Raw genomic sequence first — 20,118 nt, 5'->3', positions numbered from 1 at the left:
GCATTCACAGAGACTGGCTTCCCCTGGGGGAGAAGGACTCGCCATCTGTCACTGAGCTGAAAGAGAAAATGGAATAAGGAGTGGATGGCACAGAAAAAAACTGCCTCTGTTAGCCTCCATCTTTGAGAAAAACGGGGTTAATCTCATATGGAAGCTTTAGGAAACAATCCCCTTACGAGAAATGATCGTAGTAAGCCTATAATATTTTCATTTTTCAGTTATATCATTAAACTAAATCAAAATGAGAATTCTCAGGGTTGAATTGGCGATATGGACTAATGATTGTGTCGGATAAGAAAAGACTGATGACAAAATAAATCACATAAGCCCTTTGGGGAAACTACTGAATCATTTCAGTGATGTAATTAGAAATAATATCATAAACAGTGAAAAAGGAAAGAACAAACAGTATTTATCCATACATTTCCAGCAACAGAAGCTTCAACGGTCATAAAAATTCTTGCATGTCCACAAAGGCCTGAGATGAATAAAGTGATGGCCATAGAGATCAGAGTCAGGGTGCAATTGCCTAAATGAGTCAATTGAACTGAGCTAAGCAGAGCGTCTTGGTTTGTGTTGCCAGGCTTGGCACAGGTGCCGGTGGGCGGACTAGTGCCAAAGGTGGCAGAGGCACAGATTGCAGAGAGGGGGCAGAGGATGGGGCAAGACAAAAAATAAGAGAGGAAATAATACAAGTTAAAGCCAAAGAGAGCAGACTTATCATCACCATCATGTTATTGATCTACAGTTTATGGGCCAGAGTGGAATCTCTGCACGTTCACAGAAGCTATCAAAAACCTGCTCTTTCCTATCCTTTAATGAAGATGTAGCCAAGGCCAGCATGGAACACCTGTCACACAAATGTAAAGAAAGTATAAAGTTTATTAACAGCAGTTAATTAGAGTTTGTACATTCTGTCCGTGCGTAATCATAATCTCAAATGATGTCTTTTTTAGACTGAGCCACATGCTGCAATGATGACGTTTGCCTGGCCTGAATCCAGTAAAATATGTTCATAAAGCAGACACAAAATGTGACTTAAACAATGATACATACATGCACAGACAAAAAAGCAAGGACATCTAAGAAGACGGACAGAAAGCGATGAGAAAATATCTATACGGCTACAAAAAAATTCAAATCAAACAGAATGTTAGACATAATCACCTAAATTAGATGCAAATGACCACATAGATGAGCAAACATGACCAACATGAAACACAAAACATCCATGAAAATTCCCTTAAGGAGACACAAATTGATCAAAATGGAACGAAAACAACATGAACAAGGGAAGGAGTGGTTTCAAACAGGTTGAAATGATCAAAGTTGGACATAAAACAACACAAAGCAGCTGTGAGATGGTATAGAATAATCCACACGGGACACACAGTGAATGTGGTAAGACATGATAAACTTAAACAAGATCCTATTCAATCCTTATGAGATGAAAACTGACCTCAAAGACAATGGCTACAGACGATTGTAAATAACAAAAAGAAGACATGCAAACTGATAACAAAATTATCCAAAACTAAAAGACGCACATTCAGAGACACTGAACGACCACTTTTGTGTCTCTCCTCTCTGTTTCTCCTTCCTCAGTGTGACAGCTGGAGGCCACTTGCATGCATGTGCCGAGAAGGCCATGTGAAAGTAAAAAAGACAAGGGGGAAAAAAGACATGAGCAATTTAATTTAGTCTCACATATAAAACAAAAAAAAATGGTTGGAGAAGACATCTTTCCCAATGTAGGCTAATGAAGATTGAGTAATACTAGTTTTAATCTTTAATTTTTCTCATTTTCTTCATCATTATGTTTTCTGCTCAAAGCCACTGAGCGTATTTTCCACTACTAATACTATATAACTGCTGATCTTTACAGCCAGACAAATAAAAAAAAGAGTTTAATAGTTAGTGATTTAAATGAAAAGAAGGAGATGTTGAGGCTATTTTAAAATGTTGATGTTTTAAAAAAAGAAAGCATAACATGTATGTTCTTAAAGCGATGTCTTAGGTTTTAGAACTGACTTTAAACACCATTTGTCAGATTAAGTTCACACAGGACCAGGCAGTACGGGTTTATGTGCCTCTTCCTGTTATGAATGGGTGACATCTGCTGGTACTAAAAAGCTACTACATTACAATAAATGACCATTAAACACCAGTCTTCTCAGGATATTATTAGCGTACCGATTGTCTATGGACTGAGGTCTTTTCAAATTATGATAGTGAAGAATTCTTATTTATTTAGACGTATTTCTCAAATTTCGAAGTTACTCCAGCATTTTTATTTCTAAGTTTAAAACGCTGCCGTTTAAATTGACATTAACAAAGACGCCAGTCATGGGGGTACTTACTGTTACAAGCGTTTGGCACCCCCTGGTGGTGATTTAAAAAAAGAACATGCTGGCAGAGAATAAGAAATCTCACGCGAGTAATGTTCATATTCATCCTGATTTTTAATCTCATCTAGTTTTCATCCATATTTAGAGTAAGGTGATAATGTGGATTGTGAGAAACCTGGCTATTATTGCTGCAATAATAGTCTTCAAAGTATTCAGGTTTCTGATCACGTGATGCTGTGTCCAATTTCTCAATATCTCAGCCAATTTGAACTTTAACATAAAATGTGTGTTTAGAATCCAGGTGTTTATTTGCTGCAGTATTCAGGTTTTCATCAGAGTACACCAGGTTTCTCTTAACCGTGATACCTTATTTTCTCATCGTATCTAAGGTTACGTTTGACAGCCAGAAGTTACTTCTGATAACCAGCATACTCAAATGATCAAATCCTAGTGGGCCTTATGGATTTTCTTCATACTTATCTGTTATATGTATATCATAATAGGAAAAGATAAAAGAATATTTTTTTCAGATCTGCCCAATTTATAGCTGACTGATTTATTGTAACATTGTATGTAAACATGTGACTGTCTTTTCTTAACATTGAAAATTCTTTCAAGTTTTAAACGGAGATGTTAGATGTTTCCAACTTCATGTCACACCTTTATCTGGCATAACGCGGTGTTGCAAGTGCTGACAAAACTGTGTTTATTTTTCAAGGACAACAGTCGAGCCTCTCCACAGATGGGCTGTTTGAACTTTCCAAGGTGGAAGTTTCAGCTTTGATCGGAAAAACTTTCCGAGAAGGCCAGAAATGGCTGTCAGAAGTAACCTTTCCCAGAGTGAGCAGAACTCCACAGCCTTTTTCATGTACACTTCACTACAGGATGGATTTGTGGGGGGCAATGGGATCAAGCATAGGCCCTCTGCATACAGGATGGGTTTCTACTCTTGCAAAAAATCTACATGATACCCTCATATCAGTTCTTCTTCCAGTTATGTTATAAAAATAGTATAATATTTATCTACTTGCATGCTCAAATGGCCTCTCATATATTGCCTTACCTTTGGAAACTCAAATTTAACTGATAATTGATCAGCAAACTGCTACCATACACTTTACCCACCTACACAGAATCAACAGAATATTTCTCTCTTTTCATGACATATTTACCTATATTCATCCTGTCTGACCCCACCTCTCCTCAGTCTTATATTGAAGAACTTACTCACACCAACAAATGAATGCACACCACAGCTGCTGCACAGCCAACACTCAGTACTGTGAAGAAAAACTGTTGCCATGGTAATGCATTTCCCACCTGACTCCATATATACTTGCTAGTCCATTAGGAATTTGTGAAAGAAAAGGTTTATTTTTCACTTGGTTTTGGGAGAGATGAAAAAAAACAATAATAAAAAAAATTGAATTAGGACATTCCTTTCAAGTATGAATTCAACCAGAAGCATTCCAGTTAACTTTGCTCATTCTTCACACTTTCAACGCAAAATGAGAATGCAAATGCACACATGCGGCAAAGCGCCACGAAGTTACAAAGTACTGTCATCCATCTTAGTTGCTATCAGAAGGAGATTAAAAAGACCTGACTAAAAACAACCCAATGCATGGTAAGAGTAAATGCGTATTATCATCTAAATGTAGTTAAAAAATAAAAGTCAAATGATTGGTTTTGTTCCCTAAGCATCAGTAAAAGGCATGTTGTTGTTGTAGAAGCTGCAGGTGGAGCTAGTTTGTATGACTTTGGTCAAACCCAGTTTCTTTCCTTATCCTTACCGTTATGATTTTCATTCTTACGGGGAAGGTGAGTATCCATTCTCATTTGAAAATAAGGAGAAGTGATCATTTACCAAACAGTCTAACTACATGAATGTTAGTCCTTGAGTAGTATTTATGTATTCAGTAAAAATGGAGAAGTAATGCTGAAACTGGACATTGAGATTAGGCCTTTATGTAGTTTTTCATTTGAGGATACATCATAAATCTGAAGATTTTTTTTGTTTTTATTTCCTATTAATATAATGATAATAGATCATTTGAACATTTATTCTCTTGCCCAGTTGGAATAGGCTTCTGCAGCTGTGACCCTGAAATGAATAAAGTGAGTGTGGGGAATGAATGAATGAGTGAACGAATGAATGAACGAATGAATGAACGAATGAATGAATGAATGAATGAATGAATGAATGAATGAATGAATGAATGAATGAACGAATGAATGAATGAATGAATGAATGAATGAATGAATGAATGAATTAAGTAAGTAAAATTAAGAGTTGATATTGCCCTGGTACTTGGCAACCTACTGATCTCTGTCTGTCTCGATTTTGTAATGTTTTGTTCTTTGAAAGTAAGAAAGATTAACCTTTACTTCAAAATGGTTCACAACTTTCAGAACAACTTCCACCTTAAAGGAAATTTCTGTCTGGGCCACTTTTGAACTGCAGTTTCCGACGGCAGCCGAAAGCATCATCATGCTTCGGCACGCACTCCCCACCTTCACTGTTCTTTTTTTCTCCGTCACATAGTAATCACAGTGGGAGCGTAAGACACATACGGGATGTGAGTTTGGGAGGGGGGAGAAAAGCGTGAGAGGGGAGGAAGCAGGCAAATCTGTCAAACGGAACTCCAGAGTCCAGATAGCTTTTGGGACAGAGGGATACCGCTAGTCACTCACTACCGCTTTATCAGGATATTTAAAAAGAAATAAACCTACTATTTCAGCTTCAAGTAGTCATTCAGATTACTCTGACAGTTATATCGGAAGTGACTCCCCCTGGATTTTTAAGTTGGACATTTGTGCGCTTGGCTGGATGCCATGGACCCGGAGATGATGGAGCGAGAGGCGGACAAGGATGCCAAGAGGAAGATCCAGTTTTCCGTGCCTTCCTCTGTACCCCTCCAGCTGGACCCACTACAGGTGGAGATGGTGAGCGCAAGGGCATGCGACGTGTAGTGTAGACGGGTAATAACTGTGTGTGTGTGTGTGTGTGTGTGTGTGTGGGTGTGTGTGTGTGTGTGTGTGTGTGTGTGTGTGCGTGCGTGTGTATGTGTGTGTGTGTGTGAAACGGGGAGGTCAGATCTGGGTCATTAAGCCTGTTTGTGTAACCTAAATCCTCCAGTCTGCTGGAAAAATCTTGTTCTTTATTTAATGAATATATTCTGCACTTTAGTGGCTTTTTTCGTTGGCAGATCTACTAATACATTGCATCATGACTGATACAGACGTAAGGGTCACATTTCTCTGTGGAATATGGAGCTTAAGTCCTTGCCTCTAAGGTTACCAGACAGTTACATAACTATCAAGCAAGATTTCACAGAACTCTGTATTTTTATGTTGTATTACTCAGTGGACAGCAGAGTTGGGGCAGCAGTGAAATTAAGCTGAGCTGTCCTGCCTCAGTTTTTGAAACCTTTATAAGTGATGAGAGCATCTCTGATCTTCAAATGGTTGGAGGAGGAAAGAAAGAGGGGGATAATGCACAATCCCTAATACTGAACATTAGATAAGCCTGAGCAAGAAAGCCCAAACTACGCATGTGAAACAAAAAATAGTCACATTATTACTCATGTAGTGGGAGAAGGTGGTGAGTGTATTCTCTAAAATAAAACTTGTAAAACTACAACTGAATCATCCCAAAACAAGCATTGGAACTGTGGTGAAGCAGAAACTGTATTTGTGCAATCTCCTCACTGTGTTAGGAGGACTATGCAGTAGGCTCGTTAATGTTAAGGTCCGTATAAAATCACTTAGGCACCAGTAAGATCATGTTTGGAAAAGAACTGCTGCAGTAATACTTTAGGTTAATCCATTTCTTCCGCTGTTAATACTCCCATCTTAATCCTGCTTCCTAATGGGAAACCAGGTGCCATTTCAGAAAATCTTTTTTTTCTCCTCAGTGGAGGATTTGGAAGATTTCATAGGGCATCTGTTTGGAAAGCTTGTTTTGTGCTGGAATGTAAAAATAAACCAATAAATCAATACCACGCAAATGTTTTTCACACATCTGCAGTTTACAGCCCCCTTGTTGTCTCCAGGGGTTTTTAAACAGCAAAGTTTATTCTTTTTCTGAAACACTGTTCAGAACAGAACATTTCTCACGAATCTCTTATCTTAATCACATTCCTATGGTAATTTGCTTCTTTTTTTTTTCTCATCCAGGGAAGGTTCACATTATGGAGCAAATTACTTCCTCAGTGTTTATTCATTACTCTTTCCCACATAAATTGACAAAAGGGTTCCATCTTTACATACTTCAGTTTCTTTACAACATACCATAGTTATTCAGCAAAACATTTTACGTTGATGATTAGAAAAAAAGTTTAATGTTATGTGGAACGAGACTCGACTGTACTTGAATCCTGTCTAAAAGCAGCAGGCCACAACATCAACATGATGAGCGAACTCAGTATGTTACAGTTGTATCTGGAAAAGTGTTCCTAGTTCAACGGATAGCTTAGCGGTATCTTTTGTTCCCAATTTTTCAAACTCTTAAAATATTTCACTTTGCCAGATGCATGTGTTTCTGTTCTCTAATCTATCCCTATTCTGCCTAAACTTTGATAATTTGGTTGATAAATCTTTTGTAGGCCAGCATTCTGCCTAAAAATTTGGTAAATTTAGTGTTGGTTAAGGCTTATTAAAGAGCTCAGAGAGTCATCAATAGCAACTTCATACAGCCTTATGCCTGACCAAGTATAGATGCACCCAGATAATCTTAATAATTATTCAAAACAAGTATTAGTGGTAAATGCAGTTGTTAACAAAGTGCTTGTGAAGTCGGTAAGAGGCAAGGAAAAACCTGGAAAGTGCATGCAAATTCCACAAGGAAAGGCCAAAGCTGAGATTAAAAATGGGAATTTTCATGCTGTGAGTTCACACCACACCACTATGCTGCCCTAAAACAGTTTCAAAAGAAAGTAATGACATAGAGGTGGAAAAGGAGACAGGTAAAGCATTAAGGAGTAAGAATAATGGAATAAACAAATTGTTGTGTAGAGGGAAGAACAAAGTGAAAGATAGCTGACAGAAGGCAAGCAAGAGAAGCAAAGGGGAAAAAAATAGGCAAAGAAGGCAACTGATTAAAACGAAAAAGAGATTAGCTGTGGATGACTGAAGCCTGAATCAAGGGCAAGGACAGCTAAAGCCAAAAACAAATTTTGCCTGCACAACATCCAAGAGCTCTGGCAGGCTCTTATTTAACAAACCCAGCAGATTCTAATGTGTCCCTGCTAACTCACAATAGCTATTTACAAAAGAGAAAGATGACATAGCTCCATTTCAGGTATCAGTCTTAAAATGGTTTACTGTGGCTAAATGGAAATGGAAATGGAAGGCATGAACAGGAGCAACACATTGGCTAGTGAAGACGATGCAGTGACTCTAGGTGGATAGTTGTGGGTGAAAATTTGTAGTTTTGGGTGCATACTTTGATTGTAGTGTACTTTTCACCTGTTTTAACAGAAGCTGTTGTAAATGTCTTCTAGACACACAAGATGACAGAGACTTCAGTCTTCAAACTCATCACTGTTGAAATCATGAGAATGTTCCGTAAATCGATTAAAGTTGTTGAGAATGTAGTTTGTATGTTTTTTTAGAAATGGGGACTTATTGGAATTGTAAGTGTCAATATTTACATGTATTTAGGTTTTGTATATTTTCTTCATGTGTTTTTATAGTGTTGCATTTTATCCTATTGGAATTGGTAAAACTCAGGACCAGCACCCAGTTAAATTGGTTGGTTAGTGGCGTAAAAACTTGTGAACAGGAAATTACTTCTCTGGGTACAAGAAAAGGTCAAATAATTATTCACTGAAGCATTATATGAACACAACAAGATCTTTGTGTTGTCACTGTATGGTCTTACCAGTGAAGTGGATATAGATTCCTTCTCTGCAAAAGACTCTGGGTCACAGTCCTGACCCGACTGATTCAGTTTTGATAGATTTGAAGGTCATACTCACTATCAAGCATGATGTAGGGAGGATGTTTATTTAAACTCTTATTTCTGAGTAGAAGTGAGGTTTTTATATGAATGTTTGGTCCAATTGTCCTCACTCTTACTATCCACAGAAAAGTGCTGTCAAATGATATACTTTTATACCTAACTTCTAGTCAAGTTTTATCCTCCAGGTACTTTTCAATTATACAGTTTACAACAACGCAGTACAGAATTTAGTGATGGGGAAAAAACATTCTAAATGGTATTTAATATTAAGACTGCATTTCACCAAAGTTACCAGGTACATTTAGCCTCAGGAACTTTATCAAGGAGTCCCAGGGACTATTCCTATGTGTCCATTGAAGTTCAGGGAAAACTAAACTGATTTGATCTGCTAATTTGCTGCTGAACATTTGTTGAGTAGGTCTGAGCTAAAGTGCAGACACAACATGCTTGAGGATATAGTGAAAAAAAGTTATTCGGCTGCAGCCACACAAATTGGCAATGTGGTACCTTACTGCAGGGTCATGCTGAGATGTGGGTGTTTTTTGTGCTTTAGAACGTAACTGCTGTGAATCGATAAGAAAATCTAATTTTGTTTCACCTGCAGTTATTTTTTGCTACTTTGTCGTTTCGATTACTACTCGCCTTACTCTTCCTCAAGCTTGATTGACCCCTGCCATTTGCACCATCTCTCCAAAGCTCAAATGAATAAATCGAAAATGAAGATAGTCTTTACTGACAGTAAGAGATGACTAAGAGAAAAAGTTCTCTGCTAAGCAGCTATGTTCAGAGCCTTAGCCCTATTAAGCTCTGATAGTACAAAATACTTTTCTCTACCAGTGCCACCTTGAGTGTTAAATATCTCTTCTGTGCTTTCTTTCTTTCCAGTTAAAGGCTCATTTTCTTGGAACACACATCTTAATGTGTGTTTTTCAAAGGAGGAACTTACGTGACAATGAGATGAGGTTAAGTAGGATATTTATAGATTCACTGCATATTGCATGAGGCAAAGGAGTAAAGTTACAGCACATCTAAAAATAGATTTTAACTAAATCGTAATCTAATTTTAGAGACTAGAGATACATTTTCAGGGGTTTATTCAATACCTGAAGAAAACCTTAATCCCTATTATAATTATAGTAATAATTTGGTTTATAAAAATCATAAATGAATAATCCCAATAATTTATGATTTATACAACCTTGTAAGCATTATCCATTCCATCCCTGTGTCCGTTTCAACTTGTAAAGGGTCAAAGGGGGTAAGGGATGTATTTCCAATAGAAACAAGGCGAGAAACAGGGCACACACTGGACTGGTCACCATTCCATCACAGGGCTAACACAGACAAGACCAACCACAAATGCTCACACTCTGATTTACAGCAAATGCTACACTACAATACATAAGCTTCTATGCATGTTCCTGAACTGTAGGATGAAGCAATAAAAAACCCACACAGGTACAGTGAGAGCATGGAAGTTGACAGAAAATCCTAGATGACCACCATGTTCAAACCCAGAACTTTCTTGCTTTGAGGTGACAACGCTAAATCTAATATTTCCATGAATATATAAGAAAGCTGCATTAACTAGGATTAGTACAAGTATATCTATTGCACACCAAGGTCCTAATACACAGTTCTTCCCTTGTTGGTGCTTGACCTCGTTGCAACTTTGTTAACAAAACACTATGACTAAAAAGACTTACACAGGTGCTCAACCTGTGGAACGGCCCTTTATTTCCACATATTTTTCACTGAGAGATGTTTGTGTCCATCTGTTTGAGGGACACTGTGAAACTGCCACATTAAAAGATTCATGTGAAAACTTTTTTCCCCAACTCTAATTATGCCTCCCAATTTGTATTTACATTTGCTCTCCCAACAGCGGCATTGTATTTTGTTCAAGTGATTGAGTGATGAATATGTATGAATTCAGCACACAAAGGGAGTAAGAGGCAGTAAGAGTTGCTGCAGAGTGAAAGCTGCCCACACATCTTATGCCTACATTCCAAGCTGTGATTGGTTTGGCTGCCACGCATTTCTCATAACAATCTTTTGCAATAACACATTATAAAACAGAGTGAGTAGGTGACAAATATATTGTAGATTTTGCTATATATAACACGTTATGGTAATACTCACAAATAAAAGTCATGCATTCAAACTGTTGCAAAAGCAACCCAGCTGTCTTTGGGTGAGAGGCAGGGTACACCCTTGTCAGGTCGCCAGTCCATCAATTATAACCAAACGTTCAATACAAATCCAACTGCTTCCTCAGCACCAAGGACAGTGCCCTAAATTTAGCAACAAATATCACAATACATGAGGTAGCTGAGATTTTTGAGCCACAGTTCTTACATGCCACAGTGAGATAAAGCATCAGCGAGTGAGGCAAATAGGACTAAGTCGGCTAAACAACTGCTCTGCTGCTGCAGAGCGCCAATGAATGCACCACTGGGGATACATTGTTTGCTACACGTCGTCTAACAAATTGAGTAAAACTGGACACTTTTGCCTCCGTAAGTCTAAAGGCTTTACAACAGCCAAAATTTTGGTTGTGCTTTCTGTGGTTACAGCCATCAGAAAATGGATGTAACAGCAGACAAGCCTTTTCACATGTGCAAATAGTTGAGACAATAGCTGATGCATGTGCTGCAAGTATATGTATATGGTTCGATTTTATGTTTAGTTAAAGGCGAAGTGTATAGAAACTGAGATGTTCTGTCTTTCAGAACACCCACACCTATCACTATCAAATTTTATGAATTGACTAAGACATAACTCCAGATCATACAAATCAAACGTATTGATTCATACAATCAATGCCAGGATTCACATTTTTCACATTTTGTGGCACACCTACATGTGCAACACAGTGAATACTCCTAAAATGTATCTTGAATTTCAAGATGATATTACAATTCATCATGAGATATTGAAAATATCCTTAATGTGCAATTTTTGGGGGGAAAGAAATTCAGCTTGTGAAACAGATTGATACTGACATTTTTCTAATCGACCTTAAAACATCTTATTCCATCGATGATCCTAAACCAGTGGTTTTAGGCAATGCAAAATTCAAGATAAGTACTGTTACCCCACATTTCCAAGATTATTACAAAAACAGAAACCAGGTCAGTGCTTAGAGCAAAGCATCAGGTTTTAGGGTGTTGTAGATTGTGGAGTGTTTGAGAGGTATTATTGAACTAAAACATTTTAGGGGAGAAAAAGCAATCAGACAAAAAAAAGAAAGGAAGAACAAAGAGAATAGACAGGAAAGAAAAAATCGGAACAAACAGCTTTGCTTATTGGATCACTAGTAATCCAGCCACCGTCTATGGCAAAATGAAAATGAAATCCTTTTCAGGAACAACTGCACAACAATCATTTGCTGGCTATTACATAATGATATGAATACCTGTCAGAGGTAATCCTCTGCAGACATGACATCAAAAACTACATGACTGAATAAGATATTGTTGATAGTTTAACAACTGTGACATATTTGGAAATAAGTCTCATACACTATTTTTTTGTGGAAAAACACGCAGTCTGGTTTTGACGAACCAAAAGCAAAAAACAACCTTTCCCTTTTTTTTGTTTGCCAAGATTCGACGTCGGAGGCCGACACCAGCAACACTGTTCAGGCTGACAGACCCACCATCACCAGAGGAAGAAAACGGTCCACATCAGGTGGGTCAAGTGATGTGTACTGCTGAAGTACTGAAGTGCTGAAAATCAAACCAGAAAAGGTTTTGCATCAAATTTCAATGGTTACTAAGTAGATGCAATTACACCACAATACAATGCTATTTACATGTATAGATATTTATACACACTTATATGTTTATATATATGTGTGTGCAAGGTGTGTGAATTAAAGCACGTTGTCTTGACAATTAAACGTTCCTTTTCCATCGGGTGATATCTGGATGAAAGGACCCCAAATGCAAAACCTACAGGAAGCAGCAAGATAGAAAGCAAAAGTCTTCAATTCCTTATCAGAGGGAACAAAACTTAAAGTGCTGCAGGGCAGGTAATCTAAACAAATGTAATCTGAACAGGCAACAGTTAAAGGGGAACAAAACAAAAAGCAGGACTGGAGGTAAGATAAACACATTGGTCTTGCATGGGGTAAACCAGCAGTTTATCTACGGATGGAGTTAATGGCTAATGCAAAACAGCAGAGTGATAATCATTCACTGAAACCTGGTGTGTGGCAGGCTCTGGGAGCAAAACCAAGAGATAATTACAAATGAGAACGGTTTACAAAACAAAGCAGGAAGTAAAGTAACAATATAAGACATGGAAATAGGGGAGACTCCATCTTTAAACTGAACCGGAGATAAACAGCAAAGAATATAAGAAAACAAACATGAACATAACTAAACCATTAGATACAGACCTACAGTACCATTAAATAAATTTTAGCAGGTCTAAATCCACAGACCTTTGACATATTGGAACTCTTAAAGTACACACAATATAGCTAGAGCTTTGATGCTTCAGTATTAAAAGTGTAATTAAGTGTGATGAGAAAAATGTAAAATCAGAACTAACTTTGCACCATAGATTGATATTACCACTGGAGTTTTTCTTTTAAACTGCAAAAATACAGAGAAATGAGTAATTATAATAAGTAAGTATAAGTATAAGTACAAGTAAGTAATTGTGTGCAATAGTTGCTAATATAAGAAACAAATGGTATAAAGTTTAGACTGTTTGCATTGACTCTTATGGACCAACCTCTGAAACATTTTCATCTGTCCTTGCAACATCTATGATTGTATTTAGGTTCCCTTTGTATCTCTGTTCTAAAATACATTTTATATCATCATTGCTGCTTCTCTGCTTTATAGTCAATAGTTCAAATATATAATGTAAAGACATTTTAATGAGGATGTTATGTAATTTGTTTGAGGCTACATGAACCAGAAGGTGATGCAGAGTTTTCTGACAATCTCTACTGACGTAACACCAAAGCATATGGTACATGTCCATTAGCTGTAACAATGATTCACATGCTTACTTTCACAGTGGGTTCTGGGGGAAAATGGAGCCTTGAAAGCCAAACTGGTTCACATGTCAGCTTACCAGCCACCCTCACTTAAAGGTAAAGGCATTCGTCCGACATCATTTTGCATGTATTTTCATTTATATAATGACACAAAATTAAAGAATTTGGGAGGTCTAATTCTGCTGTGGCAGCTGCAGTGTGATTTATATCTGTCTGGACTAAATGCATGTCCAAAAAACCGTGAGATTTGTGTGTGCGTGAGTATGTGTGTGTTGTGTATGAGTGAGTGAATGCGTACTATGTGAGATTAGGAGCAGAGACAGCTGTGAGTCTGCTGTGGATCATCCTGGATTATAGAATGCAGCTGCAACATGGTTTCACACACACACACACACACACACACACACACACACACACACACACACACACACACACACACACACACACACACACACACACACACACACACACACACACAGTGATACAAATATTACCACATGCAAAAATATAAAAGTATTTCTCAGTCTCCATCTCATTTTCTATCTATCTATCTATCTATCTATCTATCTATCTATCTATCTATCTATCTATCTATCTATCTATCTATCTATCTATCTATCTATCTATCTATCTATCTATCTATCTATCTATCTATCTATCTATCTATCTATCTATCTATCTATCTATCTATCTATCTATATTTTTATTATTATCTTATTATCTTATCTTACTGACCCCATTGTCCTATTATTACAGTATGAAGTTGTAATTACCTACTAGAGGTGGTCCAAGATAGAACAACCAACGGACCAGGAAGGAATAAAGCCTGCTGTACGCCACAGCACCATTTATAGTTAAACAGCTTTCTGTGTGGTATCACAGGGCAATGGAAGAAGTTGGTCTGGTGTGATTAATCACATTTAATATTTCATTATGTTTTTTGTGTGTCGTTTACCTGAGTAAGAGAAGACATCGGAAAGCATTGTGGAAAGAAAGCAAGTGGAGACAATGTGAGGCTCACGGCCAAATTGTTCTCTGACACCTTGGGCCCTGGCATTAATGCAGATGATACTCTGTCACATAATACCTTACTTAATCTTGCATACGATGCGCTGTACTCCCAATTCATGACAGTACGCTAACCCTGAGAGCATTTGTCTCTTTCAGAAGAATAATGATCCTAGCCACAATCTCTGATTTCAATCTAATTGAGTATTGAGAGATTTTTCACAAAATCAAGTCTGAGTTTCTGCTGTCAACATCTTGGTGTTCCATTACACCTTCAGAGGTCTCGTGGAGTCCATATCTTGACAGGTCACAGCTACTTTTGCAACAGAAGAGAGACCTAAACAATATCATGGACGTGGTTTTGATGCTGTGACTGATCAACATGCTACAAACAAAAAAAAGAGAGAGAGAATTGATATCTTTGTTAGGAATTATAGTGCACAGATCAGTTTCATGTTGCTCTAACCAATGAAAATGGGACTTTTATTGACTTGACAGGTACACATGTTCACTAGAGCATTTCTGTTTTCAATAACTTAACTCTGTCCTTTCCTCCAGATTTTAATTATTTGTAAATCTATCATATAAGCTTGAAATGTAACATGTTTGTTCACACCTTATTACCATCTCTCAAGTGTAAAAAAAACTCAGTCATTGGTTGTTTAAAAAGAAAAAGTCAGAACACAGATACTGTAAATAAATTCTTTCGACCTCATATTATTAGGTTCACCCATCTATTGATCATCATAAGAGTAAATCTGTCTTTATGTATAACATTTTCACAGAGTTTCCTTTTTATGTAGTGTGGTGATTTGTTTTTTCAGCTGTCCAGAGGATGGCTCAAGCCCACTTGTCCTCCCTAGACATGAAGTCTGTGGACAGAGAGGAGCCCTCTTCTGGGGAGGAAGAGGAGCAACATGACGAGCAGAGGCAGCAGACAGTTTTGGCTACAAGTGGGTGGGATATTCAGTCAAACATTTTTTCCGCATTTGTCGGAAATTCTCTTATATTGTCACTTTCACCTAACAGACTTGATTACACTTTTGAAATTATTTTCATTACAGATCCAAGAGATGAATGCAGACCACTAAGAAATCCATTTGAGCTACTGAACAGTTCGACTGAAAGGGTGGAGCGCAATTATCACCATGACGACAAGGAGAAGGCCACAGAAAGTGAGGAAGGAAGGGGAGAATGACAAAAAAAAGGGTTATGGAGAGAGAGTTTGTGAGGATTTGACCTGCACAGCACATGCATCGTCTGTGGGTGTGTGTGTGCGCTTGGGTGTATGTAAAAGTGTGTTTTATAGATTTGACTTTGAGTGTTTGTGGGCAAAAAAAAAAAAAAGGAATGTGGAAAAAGAGAGGGAAGAACGTATGCGGAACAAAGAAGAATATAGATGAGCAGATGTGGGGAAAGGTTTAACCTGAGACTTGATAAAGGAAATCACTTCTGAGAGAGCCAAGTATGCATGGAACAGATCAGCCAAAAACACTCCACATGAAATATAAGAGCGGATGAGAACTGTAGTTTCAAAAAACATCTATTTGGTGCAAAGGTAAATGAGTCATATTATACATAATGTACTAACACATACGATTTGGTTTTGTAGTATTTTATCCGTTGTATTGTGTTGATATTGTTACTGCAACAAGGTGCAACATACAGGAGGAGATTTGTTATTTTATGTCCAGTGATTTGTCAGAAATTGCGAATCAGGTCCTGAGTTGGGATTTATCACATGAAGTGCAGTCATTTTGGATGTTTGCTTGCAAGGTCAATGAAACAAAAGGAAGCGGGATTACAGATGATTTGAGCACAGCAGACTAAGGGTGTAATACCCTATCGGCCTAATCCAACTAATCATAATAATGCAGCCTTATTTGTGCGTTGGGAAACTGAAAGATACCCTCTGTTTTTAAAACCTTAAATACTTAAAGGAACTGCTTCAATTGTTAACAGGAAAAGAATAAAGTTGATCCAAAAGGACAAAGTTTTAATCAATTTAATTTAATAATCTGATAAATCTACTGCCATCACCAAACCAGAAAACAAAGCAATTTTCACATGAAAAAGTAGTTACTTTATATCACCTAAAGCCGAAAACTCTTTTTACAAAGTATATAATGAGAGTTGAGATTTATTCATGACCCTGTATAAAAAGTATGCTTTTTTTAAAATTAATACATTTTATTAAACTAGTTCAACGAGATCAGAGACGACTTTAGTTCATTCAGGGAACATCCAAAGACCAAATTTTGTTTTTTTTAGTTCCTTTTTATGTGCTATGTTCTTGTCTTCAGCATGTATAATAACTGAGAATTAAATCACAATTAAAAGCACAAAGGTGTTTATGGATTATGTTTAGTGAGTCACTAAAGATGGCCAGGTAGTGACACCCAGTGTTCAGTGCTTTTAATTACACAACATCATGAGATTCACAATAAGAATTTAACCACTCCCAAAACTAACTAATTCGTGGAACTGTAACAATAAGTGCTGATAAATGTTTTTATTCTCTTCCTTATTTTTATTTCTTTTTTCCAATTGTTTTTCACATGCCTAGTTAATAGATTTCTTGCAGCTTGTCACATGGACTTTACTCTTTCTCAGTAGTGCACAAATTTTATACAAAAGATATTGAAATAGTAAAACACGATGACATGGATGCATCATTTTTATTCATAGAGGCACACATTACAGAAAAGCTAGATCAATTCAATCTTTAGATTATTAACAGATGGTCAAAGCAAGCATAGAATTTCATCAAAATATACTGTTTATGCAGAGCTTGCTATGTTATGATTTTGCATAATGTGCACTTTGTAACTAACATTTACAATCGTAATACTGTAGTAGCTGATTTTGCGCTGCAGGAGGCAATGTTTAATTACATTTTATAATACTAATAAGTACCTTGGCAATAACATGGAGTCGCTTACTTGCTTTCAGAAAAGACCTGTGCCAACCAATTAAAATGAAATAAATGAAATATTTCATGATTATGTTTGTGTGTTTCTTCTGTGTAATATTTTTTGAATAATTGAAGATCACAGTCAAAGGAACCTCTCTACCAAACAAAAACATATGTGTGGGCATAATTGGAAGCCTAATAATTGGAAGTGCCTGTTATGCACTTGATTTTATACGCTATGAAAAGCACTTACCCCAGCTCTAACTTTAACATTTTATAAATCTTTCTCTTTACTTCTTTTACAATTTCTGCCACTTCACTCATTATTTCTTTCTTGCCTTTACAAAAAACACTCCAGTCACATCATCAACTCCCACCCTCATATCCTGAGATAGAGTGTAAACTTCCAGCCGGATCAGAGTGTAGCCACACTCCTTCAAACTATCACAAACCTGGGCTTCGTTCAGTGAGACCACAGGGATTCTTACCCCAGGACCCCCTAAATAATAACTCTCTCCCAGTGCTCCAATGAGCAGGAGATGGCCACCAGGACGAAGAAGCTTCCGGATATGGCCCAGGGCTCGAGTGAAGGCAGATAGGTCAGGGCTGACGCTTTCTAGGCAGAAGCAGGACACTAGACAGTCGGCTCCTGCTGGAGGAAGGGCGTCCGACGCCAGAGGCTGAGAGCTGTGCACATCAATGGGGAGGATGTCTGCAATGACTTGACGCAGCTTGGCTGCTTTCTCTGTCCATGCGGAGGGCCTGGTAGAAACAATCTTTATGAATCAACCACTTAAATGAAAAACACGATTGCAAGTGCACAACACAGCATCTTATTTGCACAACACAGTCATTCGTCAGTATTTTTATGCTATAAAAGCTTTTTATTTTCTCTAGGATAAACTGTACATTAGATATTACATTGAACTACCACAATGTGTCGGAAGCAGACACTCTTGTAACAATATCTAAAGATGTACTTCAGACATATGAAAGGGATCGTTTCTCTACCGTCGTCCCTCCAGCTTGCAGACGTGTTCTAAGTACGGTGTCCAGTCCAGACTGCATCCTCCCTCACCCTGCAGCCAGCGTCTCAGCTCCTGCCGGTTGACCTCCAGAAAGTCTGTGAGGAACACTTTGTTGAAAACCTCACAGCCACTCAGCACCTGGTACAGAGTGGGGCCTGAGCCTATGTCTACTAGGAGCTCCCCACTCACATCACCTGGGAGAAATGGATGACAAAAAGCATAGGGAAGAAGAGGTAAGACTTTTAGGAAGGAGGAGTTCTAGATATGCTGACAATTTTATAAACTTTTCAGATGTGTCTTAGATGAATTAGCCAGATATAGGATATCGATGAAATAAAAATTAGCTACGAGAAATGAGAAATCAAAATTTCACACATAACATTCCTTTGAATTTTTGTTGAGAACTCTAGAAGTTTATCATGCCAAATCTTAAATTATGATCCTTTACATTTAGGATATTATTCTTTTGATCTTTGTTAAAGTTTGATATTTCTAGATATCTTAAGTTCTGGATTTACAAAAAAGAAAATATCTTATGCTTCAAGGGGTATTAAGTAAATCAAGAGTTGAATCTGTATATCTATACCACACAATTTAGAGGAAGTGAAATAGGAAGTTTAAGAGAGGAAGAAGAAAGGAAGAGAGAAGGAAAGATTTTGTGGAGTTAAAAAGTCATTTTTATTTTGGATTTTATGCTTTTAAATTATGCCAGAATACAGTTTGCATTGACCATCTTACCTTCAGTGAAAGCTCTATGTAGACATGCCAGTTTCCAAGGCACAATGCTGTCTTTTCTTGTGAAATCAGCCCGTGGCGGAGTGTAGTTGTACTGTAGATATGCTGCGGGATCAAATTTCTGGTAGCAGGCTGCCATAGCTGCCACTCCAATCTCTTTTCCTTTTTCTTCCATCATCCTTTTCTTTGTGGCTTTACCTTTGCACTTTTGTTTTGGTTGATCACTCTTCAGGTGAATCACTGACCGCTGGGTTGACTTATATACGTGTGCGTTCGTGTTTTCATGCTATTATGTGTGCGTTTGTGCTTTGGGCTACTCAGGCAGAGATAGTGATCCTGTTTTTCAGCCCATGCTTTCCAATATTTGTTTGGTTCCCTTTCCCTGCCCTGCGGCAATGATACCATCAGATCACAGGGCCTCCTCAAACACTAGATCCATTAATGGACTCCTCTTATGGCTTTCAGGTCCTTCATCCACCTCACAAAGGCCCTCGATATCTACACAATCATTATAGAGGGCCTTTTGCACTGAGCCAGATTAATCTCAGGCAACCCATTTGAAAGAAACAAACGAGTTTATCTTTCAGACAAACAGATTAGTCTGTCTTAGTGAGCCGATGTTTGTACGGAGATGTAGACATAAGGTTTCGTCTGCATTAGCAAGGGTCTGAAATGTCTTCTAAACTGAAGAAAGTTTGCACTTCCTTTGGCCAAAAAATGTCAAGAAGTACAATGAACAGTACAGGTACTTTTTGTTATTTTAAACTTATAGTATAACTGATCAGCTTAGCTTTATGGACGTTGAGCATGGGGGCGCTTTGTGGTTGTGTAGCTGCAGCTACTATATGGCAGCTCTGTTATCACCTGGGCACTGTTAAACAAGACATGCTGCCAATGAGTTTAGGGGCAATCACATTTTGTAACACAACATAAATACTATATATTACTGTCTCAAGTCCTTCTGGTATAGAAAACATACGACACATAAATGTCTATCAGATTTCATTGTTCAATAGTTGTGGAGACATTTCATACAATAACACAAATGTCTTGTAGACAATGAAGAAAAATAACAAGAGCACCAAAATGATTGACTCAAAGAA

The 20,118-nt window shown here is 37.7% G+C and overlaps 2 protein-coding genes across 2 annotated transcripts; one reads left to right on the top strand and one right to left on the bottom strand.

Annotated features, from left to right (window-relative positions):
• The first annotated feature begins 4,967 nt into the window (after positions 1–4,967).
• Positions 4,968–17,298, top strand: LOC140278370 (protein phosphatase 1 regulatory subunit 1B-like). Its single transcript, XM_072373356.1, has 5 exons — positions 4,968–5,294; positions 11,923–12,006; positions 13,351–13,426; positions 15,163–15,291; positions 15,403–17,298. The coding sequence occupies exons 1-5, from the start codon at positions 5,184–5,186 to the stop codon at positions 15,534–15,536; spliced, it is 534 nt and encodes a 177-aa protein (XP_072229457.1). The 5' UTR covers positions 4,968–5,183; the 3' UTR covers positions 15,537–17,298.
• Positions 17,299–17,498: 200 nt separating this feature from the next.
• Positions 17,499–19,205, bottom strand: LOC140278466 (phenylethanolamine N-methyltransferase). Its single transcript, XM_072373479.1, has 3 exons — positions 19,019–19,205; positions 18,264–18,474; positions 17,499–18,014 (listed from the first exon to the last, which is right to left on the bottom strand). The coding sequence occupies exons 1-3, from the start codon at positions 19,191–19,193 to the stop codon at positions 17,576–17,578; spliced, it is 825 nt and encodes a 274-aa protein (XP_072229580.1). The 5' UTR covers positions 19,194–19,205; the 3' UTR covers positions 17,499–17,575.
• Positions 19,206–20,118: the final 913 nt, after the last annotated feature.

The sequence above is a fragment of the Leuresthes tenuis genome, unplaced genomic scaffold (genome assembly GCF_036924035.1).
Source record: "Leuresthes tenuis unplaced genomic scaffold, fLeuTen1.0.hap1 SCAF_20, whole genome shotgun sequence".
NCBI classification, from domain to species: Eukaryota; Metazoa; Chordata; class Actinopteri; order Atheriniformes; family Atherinopsidae; genus Leuresthes; species Leuresthes tenuis.
Note: the sequence above shows the minus strand (reverse complement) of the source record. Positions and strands in the feature narration are given on the sequence as shown.